Source organism: Sinohyriopsis cumingii, chromosome 15 (assembly GCF_028554795.1).
Source record: "Sinohyriopsis cumingii isolate HCF-2022 chromosome 15, ASM2855479v2, whole genome shotgun sequence".
Taxonomy (NCBI): domain Eukaryota; kingdom Metazoa; phylum Mollusca; class Bivalvia; order Unionida; family Unionidae; genus Sinohyriopsis; species Sinohyriopsis cumingii.
In genome coordinates, this window is record NC_142975.1 from 48,623,590 (window position 1) to 48,650,643 (window position 27,054).

General features: G+C 34.9%; 1 protein-coding gene across 3 annotated transcripts; it reads left to right on the top strand.

The window, feature by feature from the left end:
- Window positions 1–26,477, top strand: LOC149781766 (ciliogenesis and planar polarity effector 2-like). Of its 3 annotated transcripts, none has more exons than XM_089935908.1 (6): window positions 1–203; window positions 3,713–3,856; window positions 13,568–13,720; window positions 17,377–17,501; window positions 21,505–21,641; window positions 25,320–26,477. In XM_089935908.1, the coding sequence occupies exons 2-6, from the start codon at window positions 3,748–3,750 to the stop codon at window positions 25,579–25,581; spliced, it is 786 nt and encodes a 261-aa protein (XP_089792034.1). In that variant the 5' UTR covers window positions 1–203; window positions 3,713–3,747; the 3' UTR covers window positions 25,582–26,477. The 3 variants fall into 3 exon arrangements, with proteins under 3 accessions (XP_089792034.1, XP_089792033.1, XP_089792036.1); XM_089935907.1 differs by having other exon boundaries at window positions 2–231; XM_089935910.1 differs by lacking the exon at window positions 1–203 and adding an exon at window positions 333–377.
- Window positions 26,478–27,054: the final 577 nt, after the last annotated feature.

Genomic DNA, 27,054 nt, shown 5'->3' on the forward strand with positions numbered 1-27,054 from the left:
CTTTTTCATATTTGTTTGTTTGGGGTTGGGGTAGCAATCGGAATGTCCTGGTCCTGTTAGCTACATTGAAACCGGGAACCAGACTGGGCATGTTAGAAATTATTCGATTCATATCGGAAATAGACGATGACAACCCGAATGCTTGTGTAACCTGTTTCTGACATTATCTAAAGTTATCAGGGAAACGAATTTGTTTCGCCCACGTATGATACTTTTGGCTTCAGTAACGAAGTATATATTATCTGATTATTAAAGTTCTTATTTTATCAAAAAGTTTTCTTAAAAGGAAAAGAGCACACTTATTTCTTTATAAATATGAAGAGCTTGTAATAGGAACAGTCGTATAAACCCGATGTCCTAGCCTCAACTTCCACGAAGTAGGGTTGCTAGTATTAAAACTAATAAATCCCAGTGTACTTGTTGAGAAAAGAAGCCACATTATAAAGTGATTATTGGAATTCGGGAACATATATCAACTTAAGTTATAAAATGTTGGCAAACACAAGTCATACAGTAACGCGAAACATGTTGCCTATTTTCGAGTATAACTTTAGATCGAATCTTTCAGCGTAAAAGAAGTAGACCCCGATGGTGGTGATGATCGACTTCCACCATCAATATCAGGACCAATCCTCCCTAGCTAAAAAAAAATATGAAACCGTACACACAAACAAACGTAACAGTCACTTGTCACTTTTGCTTTTGGTGCCGTTTCGAGGAAAGTCTGGGCCCCCTTGAAATTTGAGAACTGTATTATTTGCACATGCTCTCATTTTTTTAACCCTCCCTAATTTAAAAAGAAAAACCATCAAGAATGTAAAAAAGAACAAAAGTTAGTGATTTCATTTATCAATTTATAATTTCTCAATTTATTGTCATTAGTGGGTCTCAAACAATGTCAACTAGTTGGTATTTGAACCAACAGGAGTTTCTTTAGTAACACGGTCAGCATGTCTGCATGGGTGAGTCTCATACTCAGGCAAAAGATGTGATGTAGATTGCTGTCGTTGGTAATTTCTATAATTCTCTATTTTGGAGTTACACCTCTTTGAACAGCTGTATACTTAGAGTTTTGTTTGTTCATTTTTTTTTGTTTAAATATTAAAATGACATTTGCAAATATTGAATGCAGATGACAGTTTTTGCTGAAATAGACTGTTCAAGAAACCAAAAAAGGAAAATGAGCAGTCTCTCCTCGAGAGAGAGACAGACAGACAGACAGACAGACAAAGAGAGAGACAGAGTGAGTTACAGATATACACCAAACAGAACAGAATATGCTATCCCTGGATTCTACAGGATAATGCTTAATAATACTAGGTGGAATTAATATTTGATATAAATAATACTATTATATAGGTTACAGAAATTTAAATTTGTATGGAGATTCGAAAGCTGGTCTATGAGTAAACAGCACCCAGCCTTACCTGCATGTAGCAGTCCATATACCATCACAACTAAGCACTTGTCACCAAACAATGATGATGCAAAGTAGATGGTACATGCACTGACACGTAGCAGACACTCGCATGTTGACCTAATAATTCTCATGTAACTACAAAGACATTCCTGATTGCTATGACAGAAATCATGATATATATATATATATATATATATATATATATATATATATATATATATATGCATGCATACATACATACATACATACATGAAACAGAATGGAAAGTGCTGTCCCATGATTCTACTGGAGAATGCTTGATAACTTGAGGCAGAATTATTATTTGATAATAAATAATACTATCATAGGTTAGAGAATTTTAAATTCATACTTTATTGAGATTTTAACCCAGGTCCATGGCTATATGGCACCCATTGCTTTGGCTGTATGCACTAGTCCATATACCAACATGACTATGCCCACATCACCAAAAACTGATCTGACAGTGCATCCAATTTTGCACCCATGGCTATGCCTGCACATTGCTTGTGTTGGCACTGATATATATATATATATATATATATATATATATATATATATATATATATATATATAAGTACAGTTTACTACATGATGGTTGTGTAATTGTTTGTATTTGATTATGTACAAGACAATTATCAATATCGTCAGAAGCAGAGTTTTCTCTTGGCTGCATATGGATGGTTATTTATATAGACTTCTCCTTAAATGCTATTGAACAAAGGTACAGGTTTTCTTCTAACTAAAATGCTATTTGATATGTTATTTTGTTCATTTTATTAAAGTTTTGAAATTGCATAATGTGTTTTAAATAATTTTATTAGGATCTGAGATTTTGTGGGTATTTTTTTAAGAGGACAATCCAAAAATCATTTTTGTGATTGTGCAGAATCAACTTGAGACAAATTTGGAATGTGCAACAACTCTAATTCATATGCTAACTCAGCAGTCAAACATATTTTTGGCCACTTTTAGTGTTGCAACTCAAAATCTTAAACTATATAACAGAAGGAAGCAAAACCAGTAAGTTCAGTAAAATAAGCAAATAAATTTGTTTATCTAAGTTACAAAGTAAAATTTTCAGCAGAACATATATTATTGTGTCTTAAGTCCCCAAATAGTCCAAAATGTCCTATCCCAAGTCCTATCCCATAAAAAATTCCAAATGAATTCCACTTGTTTTATATGTCTCGATGTATCACAATGATATAATCCAGAATGTCTTTGAATGAGTTCAATAATCCCAAAATAGTGATATCATCCAAAGAGTTTATGAATACTTTGTAATTCCACTGAATAATCTAAAAAATTAATTCCTCTCAAATTATATCTGAACACAACAATAAACTCTGGTCATAGATTCCCAAAGAGATATTAAACAGGAATGAATTTTTTTTTACCTAACCTCTATATATACGGAGTGTCAACTGACATATGGTGCAACAGAAGGTTCTGGAAAATTAGTTATTTCTAATTGAAAAATTCACTAATTTTTGTAACCAATGCCAGGTCTTGAACTTAAATTCAAGTACCTACACATCATGACAAAAATCAGGCACACACAACCTTCAGCTATGACTAACACCAGGTACACAATGTAAATTAAATAAACATAACAGATGCAATTTTGTATGCATGTGTTGATGGCTTTATTATTTTAGTGTTGTTTATATTAAGCTATTTTCTTTTAATTTTATTGCTTTTATGCTTAGAATCATTTTAGTATAATTACACAGAAACTGATAGAAGTAAGCAAATGTAAGTTAGCAAGCATAATGAGTTTGCATCAGTTGTCACTTGGAACTACGTAGCAGTTGTTACTGACTTGTGACTTTGTGCAGGAATTTTGGAGCAAGCATCAGAAATAAATTGCATAGAATGAAATATAAATAATTATTGTGCAGTTACTGTCGGGCTGCTTAAGTAGATTTTATTTAGTATTATTATTATTATTATTGCATTTTTGAGGTTAAATTTTTTTTCTCCATAAAATCCTTGATTGAAGGTTTATGCAGAAACCATATGATATCAAAATGTTATGTTGCACACAGATTAGGTCATTCAAATGATTTGTATATTAATTTATTAGTTTTGGAAACATTTTGGTCTTTTGTTTATCTGAAAACATGGCTAATATGCCATTTTTCAAAGCCCAGTTATTTGATTGACAAGCATCTTTGAATCATAACTGTTTTTTGACAAAACAACTTGCAATTGTTGAGTGAACAATCAAACCCTTTATCTACCCAGTGTTAAATGCTTCATTTATTGCAGATATGCAGTGAAGCTCATGTCTCTCATTGGCTATCATGTTGAGCTCAGGATCCCTACTGGATTTTGACTGGCACAAGCACCCTGAGAGTAGAGAAGTGTTCTCTTCTGTCTGTCACAGAGACCATCAGAGACTGAAAACATTTGGTAAAAATATAAGTTAGAGTTCAAAAGCTGCTGAAATTGTTATTTTTCATTTAACATGATACACTTTTTGCAAATTGATTGATGATACAGGGTGCTCTGGGATGCCGAAATCCTCACAAAAAGTATGCATACTTTTCAATTTTGATGCCAGATATTTTTTAGCAGTTGAATTCAAGTGCATTTTTAAAAATAAAATCTCATTTATTTGATGTGTTACTACAAAGCGTCTATCGCTCAAGTAGTGTGCAAGCTATCAATAATGTTCAAGTGATTTTAATGAGATTAGGTGAAGATACATAGGTTAAATCTTAACAGACAAGGAGATTAAGACATCTGTTAACTGATTGTCGGTGCCTAATAATAATTTTTTTAATGGAAAGACCAATCACATGCGCATCCTATGACACCTCTCTTTGATAAGCATTACTTCTGATAAGTTTAATCCATTGTATGTAATGCTTTGTAAAGTTGCATTTTTTTTAGGATTTATCTCATATTTCATAGGATTAGGAACATCCATATAACCTGTCATAAATCATCTGTTTTTCTGTGTCTGATATAGTTTCAGTTTCCAATGATTATCATATGTTGTTTTTCTGTTTGCAACTTGACATAAAATTTCTTTAGTGCAAAGCACAAAGTTGATAATGAACATGATTCGCACAATACTAGCTGACAGAAATTATCAGATGCATCCTGTTTTAAAGAAGAAAACAGAATATGAAAGAGGCTGAGAGATTCAAATTTATGGAATTAATGATGGAATAGGATATTTCCATGTGCCAAAAGATACAAAAACAATGAAAAATTAATAGCTTTCTGAACATGGACAGTGTTGCAACTGTGAAAGTAATACCCATTGAACGCTGAACTTGCAAAGTTCAACATAATTGCATTAGACAATAGAGTCATGGAAAAAACAAAATTGTTGAACGTGATATAGGAGGGTCCTGTGCTTAGACCTACAGTGGTGAACATTTTTAAAGTTTATTTAAGAAAAAGTGAACATAGTATGTTGTTTAGTTTAAAGATGAAAGGAAAAACAAATGAATGGAATATGGTCATTTGTTTCTTTTTCCAGCATTTAAAAGAATCAACCATTGATATGAAATGGCATGGAATTAAGCTAATTAAATTAATTACCATTTAAAATAAAGTAATCACTTTCTTGATTCCTTCTAGATGCATACACAATTAAAGAATGGCAGTATAAAAGGAATTACAAGCAATAACAATTATTTCAGTTATCAATGGCCTTAATTTTTAGTTCCTTTATTATAATACTGAATATTTCATATTAAATGGGCATTATCAATCTGCTGACATATATATTGGTGACACAACAATACCCTCAAAATGTCCTAAATTATTCCAAAAAATATCATTAATGGGAACTGCAAGTATTATTCCTGGGACTGCAACAGTTTTGGATTTCTTGACATCAAATTTCAAAATCCTTTGGAGAACTATGTCAATAGTGTTACAAGTCTAGGCTTTTACAAAAAGTAACAGATACAAGTGAAGACAATAAGCTTTGTAAAATTCAACAATAAATTTATTTCCCTAGAATATCAAGTAAAAAGTGAGAAAAAAGAATGGTTTTATGAATCAAATCCAAAAGTAATACAAGATTTAAAAAAGAGACGTCCTGGTAATAAAAATTTTTGAATGAAACTGAGTTCGAATCCCAATGAAATCCAAAATGGAAGACAGTGAGGTCTGTTGTAACCTGCAAAGTGCTGCAGTGTCAACAGTCTCTTGTTGAATCACAGAAAATATTATTCCAGTTTTTAATTATGTATAAATTTTTATACATGTCCTTGCCCAAGAATTAATTTGGAGCACTAGTATTTCCAAGGAAAAGAATCACTTGAATTCAAAATAATTTGAAGAAAATAAAATAATTAGCCCTCCTACCAGAGTGGCATTCTATTTTGGGGTCACTTAGATCACAAGCTTATGATCTTGGCTGAAATTAAATACTTCCTACTTAAGTGGCAAGGCAGTAGTGGATAGCAGAATAAATACCTTTGCAAGGTTCCCAGCCAGAAGTCACTATTGTACAGATACCAGTTTGGGTGGGGGGGCACACTTCTAAGTTAATATTTGTACACATGTCAGTTTGGGGTACAGATATGCTACCATACTTCTTGATTGATGGTCAGCAGAAAGTAGATAATACAAGAGAAGGCTTCTCACAACAGGCTATTGGAAATATAAGCATGTTTAGAGGGAGCACAACCAAGGGCAGATGGTTTTGCTGATAGTGTTGTCAGACAACTTGACTATGATGAACTACTTATTCAAAAGGGAGCATTGACAAGTTCACCAGAGCTAAGCATCATGGTATGAGAGCTCCTTCATTAGTTTATACAATACAATATAGGCAAGTTCAACATCCTGTCCATTTCATTATCAAGGAGGGTTCAGCTGCCTCATATTGTGTGGTCTCTTAATCTGACCATCTATCAGAAAACAGAAACCACCATGCTGTTCATGCTGTATTCCATCCATGCCTGTTTAAACTCCTCTTTTATGCCTGAATCTTGCCAGGGATGCCTGGCATAAAAAGGAGTTCTTTGCTTCAAGGATCTAGACAGCTAGAAGGCCCTCAACTTAGAATGTATATGAGGGGATGTGACACATTTTCTAACTTGCCCAATTCCAGCCTATCTAGGCCCTGCTTGCTCACCTTGTTCCCCAAATGGATCTTCCCTGGGTTTCGATGTGGCTCCACTCACTAACATTATATTGTTTCCTGATAGTGCTGGCATCCGCATGCAGGGTCTGTGAGGTGCTTGCACTGTATGCATTTCCAAACTAGATGCAGTTTCATTCTGATAGCTATATTAATGATGCAATCTGGTAATATTGACAGTCAATCAGAAAGTAAGTATTATTTGCCCACTTTCCATAATTTACTAGTTGAGAGATGGAAAGCTGCTGGACTTGGTTCATGCTCACAGATGCTATTTGAGATGCATGGAGAGCCTCCATGGCACCTGTCAGAAGTTGTTCCTTTTGACTAAGACAGATAAACAAGATGTATACATCATAAGCTCTGGCCACTGCTGTTTTTGTACTCTGAGCTCTACGACTCCTGAAGACCTCACCTCACAATAGATGAGTAATACCCACAAGCCTGGCCTTCAAATGATTTTTTTAAAATTCAAGATATAGTAGAGTCATTTTGCTGACTCACCCAGACTACTTTCTCGAGTTGTGCTTTATGTGACATGGTCTTGTAAATGAGAATGGATTTTGTTGGGCCACTGTTAAATACACAGACAGTTGCCTTGTTCAAAACAGCACAACCTCTGGCCCTGGCCATGACCATGTCAATGGATCTGACTGGAGAAATGTTTGCAAGTTAGGCAATTGCCAGGAATAGAATGCTATAGGGACCTTATTTACTGATTCAGATGTACTGGAAGTTAAAGACAGGGACCCTATTTACTGGATTCATTATCATCATCACCACCAACACCACCATCCACACAACCACCACCACCAACCACACAAAGATGCAAATTTACCATATATCATTGCTTGGAAGGCTTCTGCAATTTTGGATGCAAAACATTGTCATTAGTGAGTCATGGTCACTTCCAGTACCTGCTCCTGGAAAACTTCGTGTTTTGGTGATATTCAGTCCTGTGCCGCATTTTTTCATTAAGATGTATTCAATCTGATTGTGAAGTCAATCCGATTGTGATGTGGTCAATTTGGACTGTGCCAGGTCCATCTTCTAGATACTTTGTGAGGGCCAAACATGTTGGCTAGCACAAGATTGTTGTAGGCAGCAAACTCCAAGAGACTGAGCCATCTTTCAATTGTTTCTGCATTGCAGAAGGGTCCACATGCGCTTTGCCAGTTTGTCTGTGAATCAACTCCCACCTTTGCATTCCAGTCACCTTGTACAAACAGAATGCCCTTCTTGGGTGAGTTGTCAATGACATCTTGCAGTTGGTTGTAAAAATTATCCAGTACATTGTAATCATAGTTAGATGTGGATGCATAGGCCTGTATGATTGTGATGTTGAAGGGAGTCACCCTCAGGTGGATGGTAATGAGCCTGCTTGAGACTGGGCAGCAACCCATGATGCTATTCACAATGCCCTTGTGGACAAGAAATTCAATGCCATGATTGTGTTTCTTACCTCTTCCACTAAAGTAGAGCTTATGCCCTTCATTTGATGTTATTTTGTCAAAATTTTTCCAGCGCACTTCACAGAGACCAATAATGTTCCAGTTGTACCTCTTCAACTCATGTGTAAGTTCTTTCAACTTTCCCACAGCCCTCAGTGTTCTTATGTTCCATGTACTAATGATGATGTTGTCTCTCCAACGGATCTTGGTAGTGTGGGCACCAGTAGCATACTTGTCACCTCCATCCTAGTGTGCAGCAGAAGGCACAGTCATTGTTGACCTGGGCTGCGACCAATCTGGTTTGGGAGAATTGTTAGTTTTCTTCATGTGGTGTGTCACGGGCAAGATACAGCCTGGCGGAGTACATTCCTCTCCAGACTGGATGACCACAGCTGAAATCCACTGATATAGTGTGGCATGCACTGACCCTTAGCACAGTGTCATTGAGCTAATGTTGGAGCCATTCCACCCTGGCCATTGACGTCATTGAGGAAGACTTCTGTCTAGTGATGTTGTGCTATCATCACTATTGTATCCATAGTTGGGAGACTCGTGGGGGCAGAAGTGTCTTATTCCATCCAGCACGGATCCAATGGACCTGTACCACTGTCCAGTGGATTCAGATGGACTGAGGGTTATATACAGAAATCTTATTTACTGGATTCTGATGTACTGAGAGTTATATACAGAAATCTTATTTACTGGATTCTGATGTACTGAGGGTTATATACAGAAATCTTATTTACTGGATTCTGATGTACTGAGGGTTATATACAGAAATCTTATTTACTGGATTCTGATGTACTGGAGGTTAAATACAAGGACCTTATGTACTGGAGGTTAAATACAGGGACCATATTTACTGGATTCAAATGTACTGGATGTTAAATACAGGGACCTTATTTACTGGATTCAAATGTACTGGAGGTTAAATACTGGGATCTTATTTACTGGATTCTGATGTAGTGGAGGTTAAATAATGGGATCTTATTTACTGGATTCAGCAGTACTGGAGGTTAAATACAGGGACCCAAATTTAGTGGATTCAGCTGTACTGGAGGTTAAATACTGGGATCTTATTTACTGGATTCAAATGTACTGAAGGTTAAATACAGAGACCTATTTACTGGATTCAAATGTACTGGAGATTAAATACAGGGACCTTATTTACTGGATTCTGATGTAGTGGAGGTTAAATAATGGGATCTTATTTACTGGATTCAGCAGTACTGGAGGTTAAATACAGGGACCCTAATTTAGTGGATTCAGCTGTACTGGAGGTTAAATACTGGGATCTTATTTACTGGATTCAAATGTACTGAAGGTTAAATACAGAGACCTATTTACTGGATTCAAATGTACTGGAGATTAAATACAGGGACCTTATTTACTGGATTCTGATGTAGTGGAGGTTAAATAATGGGATCTTATTTACTGGATTCAGCAGTACTGGAGGTTAAATACAGGGACCCTAATTTAGTGGATTCAGCTGTACTGGAGGTTAAATACTGGGATCTTATTTACTGGATTCAAATGTACTGAAGGTTAAATACAGGGTTCTTATTTACCGCATTCTGATGTAGTGGAGGTTAAATATTGGGATCTTATTTACTGGATTCAAATGTACTGGATGTTAAATACAGGGATCTTATTTACTGGATTCAGCTGTACTGGAGGTTAAATACAGGGATCTTATTTACTGGATTCAGATGTAGTTGAGGTTATTTCCTAATGTTAATGTGACTGGGTAAGTATTCTTGGTGGAACATAATTTATTAAAGTATATCCTTTTACTAACAAACCCTTTTTAATAATTGTTTGTTGGTTGAATACTTTGACTCTGGGTTGCATTATAAATGTAACTCTAATTCAGGAATTACAAAGTTCATTAAAAAGGGGCACTCTAAAGTGCTGAAATGGCTCTGTCTTTTGTATCATTTTTGTTAGGAAAAGTTGTTTTTAAAATTCTTCAAATGTAAGGCTTGTGGGCTTCCTCTCTAGCCAACTATGAAGCCATTTGGACACATTTTGTTGCCAAATGTGAAAGACATTGAAATGAAAGAAAATTTTGAAAGGCATGGAAACTGAGTGAAAGTTCAATACTTGACAAACAGTTGTTCAGTCTTTCAGTGATATAAAAAATCGTCATCATTGAGAATTTTAATTTATTGTTTCCTATTCCCACAAAATTTACCCATATTTATTCATTTATTTATTTTTGGTTTGACATGAATCTCTACCACTTTTTTTAATGTAACACTATCAGTGTTTTTATTAATGTTAATGTACTGTGTTCAGAACATTGCAAGTCATGCATCAGTTATTGTATTTACCTGAAACTTTGATGTACTATTACTAGAGGTTTGAAAGTCATGCATCAGTTGTTGTATTTACCTGAAACTTTGATGCACTATTACTAGAGGTTTGAAAGTCATGCATCAGTTGTTGTATTTACCTGAAACTTTGATGTACTATTACTAGAGGTTTGAAAGTCATGCATCAGTTGTTGTATTTACCTGAAACTTGGATGCACTATTACTAGAGGTTTGAAAATCATGCATCAGTTATTGTATTTACCTGAAACTTTGATGCACTATTACTTTAGGTTTGAAAGTCATGCATCAGTTATTGTATTTACCTGAAACTTTGATGCACTATTACTTTAGGTTTGAAAGTCATGCATCAGTTATTGTATTTACCTGAAACTTTGATGCACTATTACTTTAGGTTTGAAAGTCATGCATCAGTTGTTGTATTTACCTGAAACTTTGATGCACTATTACTAGAGGTTTGAAAATCATGCATCAGTTATTGTATTTACCTGAAACTTGGATGCACTATTACTTTAGGTTTGAAAGTCATGCATCAGTTATTGTATTTACCTGAAACTTTGATGCATTATTACTAGAGGTTTGAAAATCATGCATCAGTTGTTGTATTTACCTGAAACTTTGATGCACTATTACTAGAGGTTTGAAAGTCATGCATCAGTTATTGTATTTACCTGAAAATTGGATGCACTATTACTAGAGGTCTGAAAATCATGCATCAGTTATTGTATTTACCTGAAACTTGGATGCACTATTACTTTAGGTTTGAAAGTCATGCATCAGTTATTGTATTTACCTGAAACTTTGATGCACTATTACTAGAGGTTTGAAAATCATGCATCAGTTATTGTATTTACCTGAAACTTGGATGCACTATTACTTTAGGTTTGAAAGTCATGCATCAGTTATTGTATTTACCTGAAACTTTGATGTACTATTACTTTAGGTTTGAAAGTCATGCATCAGTTGTTGTATTTACCTGAAACTTGGATGCACTATTACTAGAGGTTTGAAAGTCATGCATCAGTTATTGTATTTACCTGAAAATTGGATGCACTATTACTAGAGGTCTGAAAATCATGCATCAGTTATTGTATTTACCTGAAACTTTGATGCACTATTACTAGAGGTTTGAAAGTCATGCATCAGTTATTGTATTTACCTGAAAATTGGATGCACTATTACTTTAGGTTTGAAAGTCATGCATCAGTTGTTGTATTTACCTGAAACTTGGATGCACTATTACTTTAGGTTTGAAAGTCATGCATCAGTTATTGTATTTACCTGAAACTTGGATGCACTATTACTTTAGGTTTGAAAGTCATGCATCAGTTGTTGTATTTACCTGAAACTTGGATGCACTATTACTAGAGGTTTGAAAGTCATGCATCAGTTATTGTATTTACCTGAAAATTGGATGCACTATTACTAGAGGTCTGAAAATCATGCATCAGTTATTGTATTTACCTGAAACTTTGATGCACTATTACTAGAGGTTTGAAAGTCATGCATCAGTTATTGTATTTACCTGAAAATTGGATGCACTATTACTTTAGGTTTGAAAGTCATGCATCAGTTGTTGTATTTACCTGAAACTTGGATGCACTATTACTTTAGGTTTGAAAGTCATGCATCAGTTATTGTATTTACCTGAAACTTGGATGCACTATTACTTTAGGTTTGAAAGTCATGCATCAGTTGTTGTATTTACCTGAAACTTTGATGCACTATTACTTTAGGTTTGAAAGTCATGCATCAGTTGTTGTATTTACCTGAAACTTGGATGCACTATTACTTTAGGTTTGAAAATCATGCATCAGTTGTTGTATTTACCTGAAACTTTGATGCACTATTACTTTAGGTTTGAAAGTCATGCATCAGTTGTTGTATTTACCTGAAACTTTGATGCACTATTACTAGAGGTTTGAAAATCATGCATCAGTTATTGTATTTACCTGAAACTTGGATGCACTTTTACTTTAGGTTTGAAAGTCATGCATCAGTTATTGTATTTACCTGAAACTTTGATGCACTATTACTTTAGGTTTGAAAGTCATGCATCAGTTGTTGTATTTACCTGAAACTTGGATGCACTATTACTAGAGGTTTGAAAATCATGCATCAGTTATTGTATTTACCTGAAACTTTGATGCACTATTACTTTAGGTTTGAAAGTCATGCATCAGTTGTTGTATTTACCTGAAACTTGGATGCACTATTACTAGAGGTTTGAAAATCATGCATCAGTTGTTGTATTTACCTGAAACTTGGATGCACTATTACTTTAGGTTTGAAAGTCATGCATCAGTTATTGTATTTACCTGAAACTTTGATGCACTATTACTTTAGGTTTGAAAGTCATGCATCAGTTGTTGTATTTACCTGAAACTTGGATGCACTATTACTAGAGGTTTGAAAATCATGCATCAGTTATTGTATTTACCTGAAACTTGGATGCACTATTACTTTAGGTTTGAAAGTCATGCATCAATTATTGTATTTACCTGAAACTTGGATGCACTATTACTTTAGGTTTGAAAGTCATGCATCAATTATTGTATTTACCTGAAACTTTGATGCACTATTACTAGAGGTTTGAAAGTCATGCATCAGTTGTTGTATTTACCTGAAACTTGGATGCACTATTACTTTAGGTTTGAAAATCATGCATCAGTTATTGTATTTACCTGAAACTTTGATGCACTATTACTTTAGGTTTGAAAGTCATGCATCAGTTATTGTATTTACCTGAAACTTGGATGCACTATTACTTTAGGTTTGAAAGTCATGCATCAGTTGTTGTATTTACCTGAAACTTGGATGCACTATTACTTTAGGTTTGAAAGTCATGCATCAGTTGTTGTATTTACCTGAAACTTGGATGCACTATTACTTTAGGTTTGAAAGTCATGCAACAGTTATTGTATTTACCTGAAACTTGGATGCACTATTACTTTAGGTTTGAAAATCATGCATCAGTTATTGTATTTACCTGAAACTTTGATGCACTATTACTTTAGGTTTGAAAGTCATGCATTAGTTATTGTATTTACCTGAAATTTTGATCTAATAATACTAGAGGTTGAAAGTCATGCATCAGTTGTTGTATTTACCTGAAACATAGATACAGTATTACTTGATGCATGATGTTAAATAGTGGATTCCGTTACTTCCTTTTAAAGGTGCAATACAAATTATTTACAACACTTGTGCTTTTTTTCATTACTTCTAGGTCTGCTAGAAAAGCCTGCAAATGTTTCCCCATATTCACCAGAAGAGGTGAGATATAAGTTGTTTGTTGTGGGAAAGACCGGTGTTGGAAAAACAAGCACAGTGGCCAAACTGACTGGAAATGAGATTCCAAAAACTCACAATGAGACAGCAGGTGAGTGGACTAAACACTAAAGCCATGGTCAGATTGTATGGAATATTTTAAATCATCATTAATACTTTAGCATAACATTCATTCTCAGACTCAGAGTAACTGAATTTCTTCTAATAATAAATCATGGTAAAGGCAGACGGCCAATTTGCTAATCTTTGCATTTAATTGGATCACAAATTAGTGTGAATAAGACCCAAGATAATCCAATAGGATCTATTCATTTAAGATAATGAACTAATGATATACTCTGATTTGAAGAAAGCTACACCCTGTTACACTGAATCTTCTTGTGCCTGCATTTGCAAAGGGAGTGGCTCTCACACCATAACATTGAATTTTCTCAAGCCTGCATTTGCAAAGGGAGTGGCTCTCACACCATAACACTGAATGTTCTCATGCCTGCATTTGCAAAGGGAGTGGCTCTCACACCATAACGCTGAATGTTCTCATGCCTGTATTTGTAAAGGGAGGTGGCTTTAGCTCTATTACACTGAATTTATTCATGCCTGCATTTACAAAGGTAGTGGCTTTAACCCTATTACACTGAATTTATTCATGCCTGCATTTGGAAAGAGTGGCTTTAACCCTATTACAAGGGGCCCCGAGTGGCTGAGTGGTCTAAAGCGCTTTTCGTTACGGATCACTGCCATCTCACCTCTGTCTGCGGCGGTTCAAGTATAAGATTCAGCCAATGTGGGCATGTGAGAAAGCTTGCCAGTAGCTTCTTGTGGGTCGGTGGTTCTTTCCGGGGTTTTCCGGGTTCTTCCTCCACCATTAATACTGGCGGCCATGTATAGCCTATCGTGTGCTGAAAAATGGCGTTAAACCCCACAACAACAACAATAACCCTATTACACTGAATTTATTCATGCCTTCATTTGCAAAGGTAGTGGCTTTAGCTCTATTTCACTGAATTTTCCCATGCCTTCATTTGCAAAGGGAGTGGATGTAACAGCATGATATCAGTCAGCATTAATATCTGTCTTTTAGGTCTGTGTTGTCAGTATTAATATTTATCTTGTAATTTGGTGTTTTCACTATTATTATCAGTTGTAGTTTCTATGTTTCTTGTGTTAATATCAATATTCTATATTGTCAGTGTTGTTAGCTCTTTTATTGTGATGTTACTGTCTATGTTATAGTTCTGTGCTAGCATTTTTGCAAATCAGCTTTAACTCTTTAACCTCTGGATATTTTTGTCATTTTCCCCCTGAAACGCATTTTAGGGACTCCTTCTGAATACATCCAAATAAATCAGCTTGCAGGAGAGTTTAGTTTTGCCTGTGGCCTAGTTGTGTTAGAAACATATTTTATTGACCATGTGCAGAAGGGTAAAAGTTGGAGGTTTTCATTTTCATGTGCTGGCCCCTTTTTACTCCAAATCCCCATCTTATCCCACTTTTTGCAAAGGTTCTCTTGTCTCACCGATGCGACAGAGAAATCTACTAGTTTTGCTAACCTTACTTTTCTTGTCTCAGTCTAGTCATCTCAGACCAGTCATCTCAGTCAAGGTGTCCACGTGCTCAGAACTACTTTTAAAAAAAATAAACTCTTGTTGTCTTTTGCTGTGCCTGATGTAGTTGTACTAAAATCAAACAACAACAACAACAGGAACAAATATATAACAAAAACATAGTAACTTAAGTTAAATCCATCTTTGAGAACATACCATACAAAAACATTTCAAGTGAGACAAAAACAGACACGCATAAGATGTTGAGCTTTTTGGTATTATGCTTGTTCGTTCCCCACAGCATGGTCAATTTTATCCTATATGCTGGCCTAGCTCAGTACATTTTTAAATCATCGTCATTAAGTGTAGCTAAAGCTACCTAACTAGTTTTAAATAATTCGTGTGAAACAAATTATATACTGTTAACTACATTTAATGATGCAGACCTGAAAATGACTGTGCTACATATAGGATAAAATTCTCAGTGCTGTGTGAAATGAACAATATAACATAAAACAATGATCCATGCATATATACTATAGACCTATACACTTCATAGCCTCCCAACTCTCTTAACAACTACAGAAAACTTGGTAACAGCCAGAAAAGTGTTATATAAAACATGCTTTTTTCTAATTTTGTTAAGCATCTTCACTGTGCCTCAGTTGAATAAAAAATATACCTACAATATTTAAGGACAAATAATACACCTACCAGCCAGAAGGAATCATTTATCCATCAGCACATTAATCCATAAGCAAATTTCACTGTAGCACTTGCCATATTTCCAGGACAGAAAAATAAATGTTCAAAGAATCCTTGAACTTTAAAGTTTAGCACATGGTTATCTGCTAGAGTCCATTTTTGGAGGTGTCTATTATACATGGAAGTAATTTTACAATCAATATTAAGGACAACACAAGTATGTCACACACAGTTTCACCTCCTCCAAAGAAAAGAAAAGTTATATACGATAGTGACACAGATCTCTTATTTCCCAGGAATAATCTAAAGAAAGATGTTCCTCTTCGTTACAGCTTGTAGTAAGTACATGTATAACTATAGTAGAGCTGAGTAGCCAATATCGTTTTATTATTTACAATATAACTTTCCAAATTGGAACTGATGAAAATAAAACAGTTTCTTGCAATAAATATTAATTATTTATTGTCAGTTTCATATAACACCCATATTTGAAATGTGATAATACCTCATTATTATGCGACATTTTATGTTGTTATTTTTCTTTGCTCACTCGTATAAACTGTGTACCTTGGATGCAACAGTCACACCACAGCCCTCATTAACATATTTATATTAATGCGCCGCATGTAAACATTGGACTTGAACACTAGTGCAGAATTCTTTTTACTTTAAAGGAAAATATTGGGTGAGAAAAGTAATCTACTTTAGGGTTTGGACCGAGACAAGGAAATTTGTCGCGGGTTTATATTATGTCTCCCTACCAGGCATGCCCAAGTGGGGAGACATATAATATAAACCCGTGACTGGGATTTCCTTGTCTCAGCCCAAACCCCAACATAGATTCTATATGTCTATGTGCAGTTCAGACTGGTCTGCCTTAGATCAGAGGCCAAAAAGTCTAAAATCTGGACACAAAATTGGATTCTGACCACGAATGAATTTTGGGTGTAAAAAAGTCGGGTCTACAAAAATATATTTTTCGTTCTGTATTTTGTAATGCAGCTAGAAAGTCCAAATTATTTGGTATCATTGTAGAGCTACAGCTGTCACCTTTTCTGTACTACCACCCACTTTAGTTTATCTTAAAAGACCTTGACGCTACAGAGCTCAGAAGTAGGATATTACCTTCTTACAATTAAACAGGGTGCCAGGGGTTAATGAGTTAAGTAGAGGTGCATGCCATAGTTTGTAGATGAGTCTATTGCCAATTTTTAACTTGTTTTTGATTATAGATTAAGAATTAGAAAACTTTGTTGCCCATAGAAAACATATGTTTTAATAGTCTATTTCCAAATCTGGTAAACAGTTCTGAATCAGTTATAATATTTAAAAAAGCAAACTGTATAATGACAGAATGATTTGTTGCATGGTCTTTGCAAGCTATCTCCATCAGATCAGCCACAAGCTTTCATCCAGGTTGCAACAATCCACCGGCCCATGTGAAAGAGTTTTTGTCAAAAGTTTTATGTATTTAATGCAATGGCATTATCTGTTCCAGGTATACAAACAAGCACCACCTACTGGCCAGGAAAGATAACTCAACTCAACAAGCAGGTCATGTTCCGACTTCAGTTCTGGGATGCTGGGGAGACATCTCTCAAGAAGTTTGATCACATCATACCTGTACAAAACAATTCTAATGTGATCTGTTTTCGAATTCAACACTTGTCTCACCATCTTTCTTACTTTCATGATGTGACTATCTTCACACTGCCAATTAGACATTGATTTTTTAAAAACATATTAATGTTTCTTCTGATTTATGTATTATTTTTCTCTTTCTTCAATACAAGTCCAAGATGGTGGAATTATATATCTTGCAGGGTCCAGCTTGATGAAGTTGGCAGAATCCTATTGATTTTGATTTTCAGCCTTCATTTTATATTGTTTTTGGCCACTGGTTGCCAGTCCTTCATTTGATATTGTTTTGGCCACTGATTGCCATTCCTTTATTTGATATTGTTTTGGCCACTGATTGCCAGTCCTTTATTTGATATTGTTTTGGCCACTGATTGCTAGCCTTCATTTGGATTGTTTTGGCCACTGATTGCCAGCCTTCATTTGATATTGTTTTGGCCACTAATTGCCAGTCCTTCATCTGATATTGTTTTGGCCACTAATTGCCAGTCCTTCATTTGATATTGTTTTGGCCACTGATTGCCAGTCCTTCATTTGATACAGTTTTGGCCACTGATTGCCAGTCCTTCATTTGATATTGTTTTGGCCACTGATTGCCAGTCCTTCTTTGTTTCTGCAGCATAACTCTACTAAGGTTCATTGGAATTTCAACGCAATTTTTATGTGGCTTTGTATGGATGAAAACTTGAATGAGTTTTTTTTTCTTCTCCAGTTTTCCAAGACTTTACTGACAGGAATTACTTTAGCTTCTGTAGTATTACCATTCCAAAGATTTTTGGATTTTAACCAAGTTTTGCATGCCTTTATGTAGTGATGAGATCTTGAACAAGTTGAATTTATAGCATTCTATTTCATCATTTAGAGAAGTTATTGCCTCTGAATGCCTGTCTTCTTCTTCTTCTTCATATTTCTTTCTCAAGTTCTTCTCTTTAAATCCCTGCCAATCAAGTTGTAGAAACTAGGTCATTTAGTGATATACCAATCAGTAATAGCATGTGTTGCTGATTATATAACAGATCTACCATATCCCGTGTAATTTAGCTTTACAGTCTGTCATTCTCATGCATTCAAATTTTAAATTACCATGTTAACTATTGGGCACTTCATGTTACCTACCAAGTACTTATTTGACTTGGTTATTGTAGTCAAGCCTGTTTTAAGCAGCCATCTCTGGAAGTGAGAATATTTAGTGCCTACAGTGTTTAGTTGCTTAATTGAGGTTCATTTCTTCAGTATTTTGGTTTATGTGTCTTTGAAAAAAACTGTTTCTTTGAAACCAGTGAATACAGATGACTTCCACGATATCATTCATACTCACCTTTAAGTTGGATTGTAGTGCAATCTGTACAGATCCAAATCTGCCACCACATAGTGTGCTGGCAGATCTGGGTCTATGCAGTTTGTTAGGATTAAGCAATAAAACAAAAAACAGCATGGACCCTATTCTCTTGGGGCATTATGTGACAGCAGATCATGGTCTATCTTGCTTGCAGTTGGATCAAACTTACAAATGAGCTTATACAATTGGTTCATCTGTAATTTGCTTGGTAGATCCATTAAAAGAAAATTAATTTTATGATATTTTGTTTCAGGTAAAAACATATTTGAGAACTTCATTTGTAATAACTGTTTTATACATTTATGCATTTGATGAGAGTTGCTTGGTGAATTTTATGTGGACATGCTTATAGAGTGTTCTTAGATTAATTGTATTTATGTATTCAGTGACATAATTGCTTGATGAATTATATTTGGACATGATGTTAAGCATTCGTAGGCTAATTGGATTTACACAGTCTATGACAGGGTTTCTTAATGAATTAATTTGTGGATGCTGTTACAGTGTTCCTAATTAATTACATGTATACAGTCAGTGACAGAGTTCCTTGGGAAATTACATTTGGATATGCATTTACAGTTTTTCTAGGTAAATTACATTTGGACATGGCATTTACAATATTCCTTGGTAAATTACATTTGGACATGCATTTACAGTATTCCTTGGTAAATTACATTTGGACATGCATTTACAGTGTTCCTTGGTAAATTACATTTGGACATGCATTTACAGTGTTCCTACGGTAAATTACATTTTGACATGCATTTACAGTTTTCCTAAGTAAATTACATTTGGACATGCATTTACAGTGTTCCTTGGTAAATTACATTTGGACATGTATTTACAGTGTTCCTTGGTAAATTACATTTGGACATGCATTTACAGTGTTTCTAGCTAAATTACATTTGGACTTGCATTTACAGTGTTTCTAGCTAAATTACATTTGGACATGCATTTACAGTGTTTCTTGGTAAATTACATTTGGACATGCATTTACAGTGTTCCTTGGTAAATTACATTTGGACATGCATTTACAGTGTTCCTTGGTAAATTACATTTGGACATGCATTTACAGTGTTTCTTGGTAAATTACATTTGGACATGCATTTACAGTGTTTCTCGGTAAATTACATTTGGACATGCATTTACAGTGTTTCTAGGTAAATTACATTTGGACATGCATTTACAGTGTTTCATGATTACCAGTATTTACATTTGTACTGTTCTATGGTTCAAATAATGGATCATCCAGTGGTACTTTTCCATTATTATCTACATTCACATAAAGTATGTAAATGCAATCATAATACTATTTGGGTATGCTTTTCAGTGTTATTATAATAACATTTGGGCATGCTGTCAGTGTTATCATTGTAATATTTAGGCATGTTGTCAGTGTTATTATAATAACATTTGGGCATGCTGTCAGTGTTATCATTGTAATATTTGGGCATGTTGTCAGTGTTATTATAATAATATTTGGGTATACTGTCAGTGTTATCATAATTACATTTAGGCATGTTGTCAGCTTTATTATAATAGCATTTGAGCATACTGTCAGTGTTATCATAATAACATTTGGGCATACTGTCTGTGTTATCATAATAACATTTGGGCATGTTGTCAGCTTTATCATAATAGCATTTGTGCATACTGTCGGTGTGGATGCTGATATAGTGTTATGATAATAAGATTTATGCATGTTGTTACAGTGTTATCTGTGTTATTATAATAAGATTTATGCATGCTGTTACAGTGTTATCTGTGTTATTATAATAAGATTTATGCATGCTGTTACAGTGCTATCTGTGTTATTATAATAAGATTTATGCATGCTGTTACAGTGCTATCTGTGTTATTATAATAAGATTTATGCATGCTGTTACAGTGTTATCTGTGTTATTATAATAAGATTTATGCATGCTGTTACAGTGTTATCTGTGTTATTATAATAAGATTTATGCATGCTGTTACAGTGTTATCTGTGTTATTATAATAAGATTTATGCATGCTGTTACAGTGTTATCTGTGTTATTATAATAAGATTTATGCATGCTGTTACAGTGTTATCTGTGTTATTATAATAAGATTTGGGCATGCTGTTACGTTGTTATGTGTGTTATTATAATAAGATTTGGGCATGCTGTTACAGTGCTGTGTTATTATAAGAAGATTTGGGCATGCTAAGTGTTATCATAATAAAATCTGGGCATAATGTCACATTGTTATCATAATAACATTTGGGCATAATGTCACATTGTTATCATAATAAAATCTGGGCATAATGTCACATTGTTATCATAATAACATTTGGGCATAATGTCACATTGTTATCATAATAACATTTGGGCATACTAGGAAAGTGTTATATTGGTATTTACAACTCAACTTTCTGTTGCAGTTTACATAGATTATATATATATATGATCATTTTATTACAGTATTCCTTGGTTACAATATGTTTGAACAGGGATGTAATGTATTCCATAGTTACATATAGGGTATTCCATAGTTACATTTATTTGAGTATTGGCTTACAGTGCTCTTGATTACTTACTAGTAAAGATGGGATTTCTTTATGGAGAAATCAATATTGACTGTTTAGTATAAGTCTCAAAAAGATATGTTTTCCATGTTCTTTTATTTCAGGCCTGTACAGAAAGGGTGGATGGAATCTTATTCCTGTTCTCAATAGTTGACAAGAGCAGCTTTGATGACCTTCACCAGCAGATTAGCCGATTTACCTCAACAAATGATGATATCGTTAAGATTGTCATAGCAACCAAGTATCCTCATCACTGTTGTTCTATTTACTGTAGTTATTGCCTAATGTAATTTGCACATGAGCTACTTTATTGTATTTCTCCTACAACTTGTCTGTATTTCAGGTCAAGGTAGGGATTAATTTGTTTTGAACAATAACGTATAAAGTTTACATTTAGTTATTTTGCTTCACATCAACAAGTCCAAGTTTAATTTGTTGTCTCCACCTTTGCTTCATGAGAAATTGCCATTTTTATCTGCCCGTTTGTTGTACTTTGATTAACAGTAGCACAAGAGTTCCATTGCTTTTTACATGCCCTCAGAAAGGTGGATTCTCTAATGCCATAATGCTGTCTGTCTGTTTGTTCCTTTCTTCATTTCTGCACAATATTTTTAGATTTAAATGATCTCCTTTTTAACATAAGTTGTTGACGGTTTTTGTCTGGGGAAAAATGGTTTATGAACAAGAAATTTAGTTGTGCATGACAGACCTGGAGTAAACATTGTGTATGGCTTGTATTCAGAAAGAAGGCAGTTGATTTTCAGGTCAGATGTCAAAGTCATTGGTTTTAAAAAAAAATGGAAAATAATTTATGTATGTAAACTTCAGTTTTTGACCATGAACCTTCACTAATGTTTGTTGATGACTTATATTTTGGATAATATCTATTGTTCCAGTCTTCCTTTCCAAGCTTTGTATTGGCACGCACTTTGGGTAAGAAGTAAACTTATACAATTGGAGAGTTTAAAGGTCCTTGGTTCTTGTCATGGTTAGTCCAATAAGAAAATGAAAGGATTTTTTTTTGTTCATTAAACTTAGTTAAAGGGTTTGACAGCAGTCAAGATCACCAAAATTCGTTAGTAATCCATACTTGGAATATGAATATGGTAAAGGTTTATAATCTGTCCTGGAAGCCTTGTGTGTGTAACTACTGCCACATCTTTGAATATATACATCTGTCCTGGATGCCTTGTGTTTGTAACTACTGCTGCATCTTTCAGTATATATCATCTGTTCTGGAAGCCTTGTGTGTGTAACTACTCCCTCATCTTTCCATATATACATTGGCCCTTCAAGCCTTGTGTGTATAACTATTCCCACATCTTTTCATATATACATCAGCCCTTGAAGCCTTGTGTGTAACTATTCACGCATCTTTCCAAATATACATCTGCTCTGCACGCCTTATGTGTGTAACTACTCCCACATCGTGGAATATGAATATGGTAAAGGCTTATAATCTGTCCTGGAAGCCTTGTGTGTGTAACTACTGCTGCATCTTTCCATATATACATCTGCCCTTCAAGCATTGTGTCTGTAACTACTCCTCCATCTTTCCATATATACACTGCCCCTTCAAGTCTTGTGTGTGTAATTACTCCCACATCTTTCCTTGGACAGTATTGAAACTTGGCAGATGTTACTGACATGGTATTAACATGAGCATATCATTCTGGCATTACTCTCAGATGCATTTTTCCATAGTTAAGTCCCTTTTAGGCATTAAAGTTACATATGGTGTAAGATAATTCTTTGTGTGTGCAACCAATAAATGAATTTCTCATGAACTTGGTAGACGTTACTGACATGAGGTCAACATGATGATATCATTCTGTCATCATGCTTATTGATTGATTTTCTTAGCATTATAATCCCTTTTTGTTTTATAACTGTTTATATGATGTATAAAAATGGTGCTGATCTATTCTCCAAAATGACAGCCTTGATGGCCATTCAGAAAATCTTTATATGGCTACTTATGAACAGATGGTCTTATGAACATGTTTTTCTTAAAAAAGCTCTAATTATAGCAGGTTCTGAATGAAAATGGTATATATCTCATATCCATCATGGCACCATAGTAGCCATCTTGAAAAACTTTTTACTACTATTCTGGTTGCATGCATGATGACATTGACATGGGATTCCCAATATATCCATACTTTTGTGATGACATTGACATGGGATTCCCAATATATCCATACTTTTGTGATGACATTGACATGGGATTCCCAATATATCCATACTTTTGTGATGACATTGACATTGGATTCCCAATATATCCATACTTTTGTGATGACATTGACATGTGATTCCCAATATATCCATACTTTTGTGAAAGAGTTTAAAACAGCAGACCTAATTGACCATGGAGTCAAGTCAAAGGTAATTGCTGGCATTTTTATACTTAATGCTCTTATGAACACAGTGGATTGTACTGGTAGTAGACTTTCTGTTTGGTTTTCTAAACAGTGAACAAGTTTATTGACTGCATTGATTTTAAGGTCAAAGTCCTTGACTTGAGTTCTATGCTCTACAGGTTTGAGCCACTCCAGTGGCCTAGTGGTTAGAGCGTCTGCCTCGGATGCAGGAGGTTGTGGGTTCAATCTCTGGCCGAGTCATACCAAAGACTTAAAAAAATGGTACTAACAGCTGCCTCACTTGGTGCTCAGCATTAAGAGGTTAGTGTTAGGACTGGTTGGTCTGGTGTCAGGATAATGTGACTGGGTGGGACATAATGCTACATGTATGTGGCATGATGCCCCAGTGCTAGACATCACTATAAACTGTCACACTGCCAACATTGTAGCGATGTGACTGAAATTTTTTTAAAGCTACGTTAAAAATCCAAATCACACACACACTCTGCTGGTTTGTGAACATAAGCATGAATGAAATTTTTTAAAATCAAATCCAGTCTGCTGAATACCTTGATTACCACTTAAACAGAATGTTACATTAATTATTATTTAAACTAAACATATTGTGTGGGTATAATTTGACATTCTTGGAGCCAAACTGAATGATATTCTATCCATGATCGGAGGTTCTAAATTAAAGGCCATGATAGAGAATTTTGATTGTTGTTATTGTTGTAGGGTTTAACCCCATTTTTCAGCACACGATTGGCTATACATGGCGGCCAGTATTAATGGTGGAGGAAGAACCTGGGAAAACACTGGAAAGAACCACCGACCCACGAGAAGCTACTGGCAAGCTTTCTCACATACCCACATTGGCTGACTCGAACCCACGCAGACAGAGGTGAGATGGCAGTGATCTGTAACGGAGAGCACTTTAGACCACTCGGGGCCCCAGAGAATTTTTACAAGAACTTAAAAGTATTTTGTGAACATGTAAACTCAGATGTATCAGAAAATGTTTTATAACCAAATTTGGAGTTTCTCAAGAATATCAGATATGGCTTCATTGTTCAGCATTACAAATAATAAAAGGTAAGTAGAAACAGTCTTTTCTTGGATTCCTGGAAATTGTTTTCAGACAAGGAGAACAGTTCCACTGAGTGAATATTTTTAGAGGTATTCCACTCTGTTTTTAATCCATTTTAGAGGTTCTCATGTACGGTCATCAATAATTTTGTCTGAATTCAGTATATACTACTTAATCAGAATGTGTAGACTTATCCCACTGCCCATCATGTCCCACTGCCCATATACATTTTTTCATCTATTTTGGCAATTAGTAAAGAGATTTTTTTCTTTCAGATTTGATTCTGAAATATTTATTCTCAGGAAAATTTGTTGATTTGCAGTTGTTCCACACCTTTGGCAGAGGGGCATATCTTTCAGAGAAATAAACAGAAACCTTTGGAATATAGAAAGGGATTTTGGGATATAAATAAATCTAGCCCAAGACTGCAATTGTCACTTTTATTCCTAATTTTCTTTAACTCATTCAGATGTGACCAGCATGCCCATTGCGAGGTGACACAGCGAGATATTCGTGATTTTGAAAACAACTGGAAAATTCCCATTCTTAAAGTTCAGAACATTCCAGAATCAAGCCAGCCAGATTTCAGTGAGGTGTCTCGCCTCCTAAACATCATCTGTGAATATTTGTGGTATCGTGACCTTATCCTGGCTGGAAAAGTGACAAAAGGTGGTGCTGTAGTTGGAAGACGACCACAGCCTTCTGTTCCAACTGTGGAAAAATATGTTTGATCTGTCATTCAGAAATTAACAAAGACATTTAATTTGTGAAGAAGTTTACTTGACAAGTGCAAGCACTCATTATATGATAAGGGTTTAGAACAAGTCTTCATTCTGGCTTAAATCAATCTTCATTTTATTGATGTTTTGAAATTACATTGTACCACAGTTAAACTCTTTCTAGCTGTAATCAAGCATATTTACTTCCATTATGGAATTACATAACCATTGTCTTCTCCTGACAATATGCAGCATCTATAGGTGATTCTGTGGGGCTGCACAAATTTAATTTCATTCTTTGTAATTCTATAGTGAACAAATGGCAAGCACGTACACTCAGCTCATGAAGTTGCCCAGTGAGTTTTTCCCACTCAAATTCTGAATCTAGCAATCTCATTTAATGTCATGATGCACCTCGAGACGTGTGGCTTGCCATCTTGAATGCATATGGTCTTCCACGCAAAGTATTTGTAGGCATGCCTTCCTTCTCCTGTCTAGTTATCTGTATTTCTTGTCTCATGTGCAGTATCAAGACAAATTATGTTTATCTTATGTATATACCTTACAGTTTTATATTGGTTCTGTTTTAATACATCTGCAGTTGTACCTGTTTTATGATATGTAATGGACATATATACATATTTGGTAAATTTATGGGATTTTTTTAATAGCTTTTCATCCTTTATTAGAGGATGTGTAGCACTGATGGGCATGGGGGCCATGGTATCAACTCCAAACTTAAGCAACTTACAGCTGTCGAACTGGAGCTATTTCACTAGTAACAGTCCATAATGTATATGGATTCTTATAATTCAAATTCACATGTTGGCAAGCTGCCCTGACAAGTCTTAATTTAATTGATGTTTTTTGCATATAATGTTAATATATTAAATAAATAGTTCAGTGAATCTCTCTCGTGTTTATATTATGTTAATGAACTTTTAAATTAATACAGTTCATCTGTTTGTACAGCTTGCAGATGGACTCAGCATATAAATGATTATATACAATTCTTATGGCCACTTTCCATTAAAGCTGCAATCCCTTGCAAAGGAAGTAGATTGATATTGGCACAGCATTATTTTGTGGTTCTCCTGGTGAAGAATAACAAAAATAATTTGCAGAAAGAAAGAAAAAATGGGAATCAGATGGGGGACACAAACTATCAGGCAATTGACATAAGAAGCAAATAAGCTGGGCTGATTTCCTTCACATTTGTCACACCTGCATGTTGCAGTGTAAACCAGTCAGGGAATAGTTCAGTGTCACACATTCAAATTGCAATGTAAATGAGCTAGTGAATAGTTCAGTGTCACACATGCATATTGCATTGTAAACTAGTAATGAATAATTCATTGTCACACATGCATATTGCAAGGTAAACCAGCCAGTAAATAGTTGTGTCACACATGCATATTACAGTGTAAACAAGCCAGTGAACAGTTCATTGTTGCACATACAACTGTAGGTGGCACATCCTTGTTT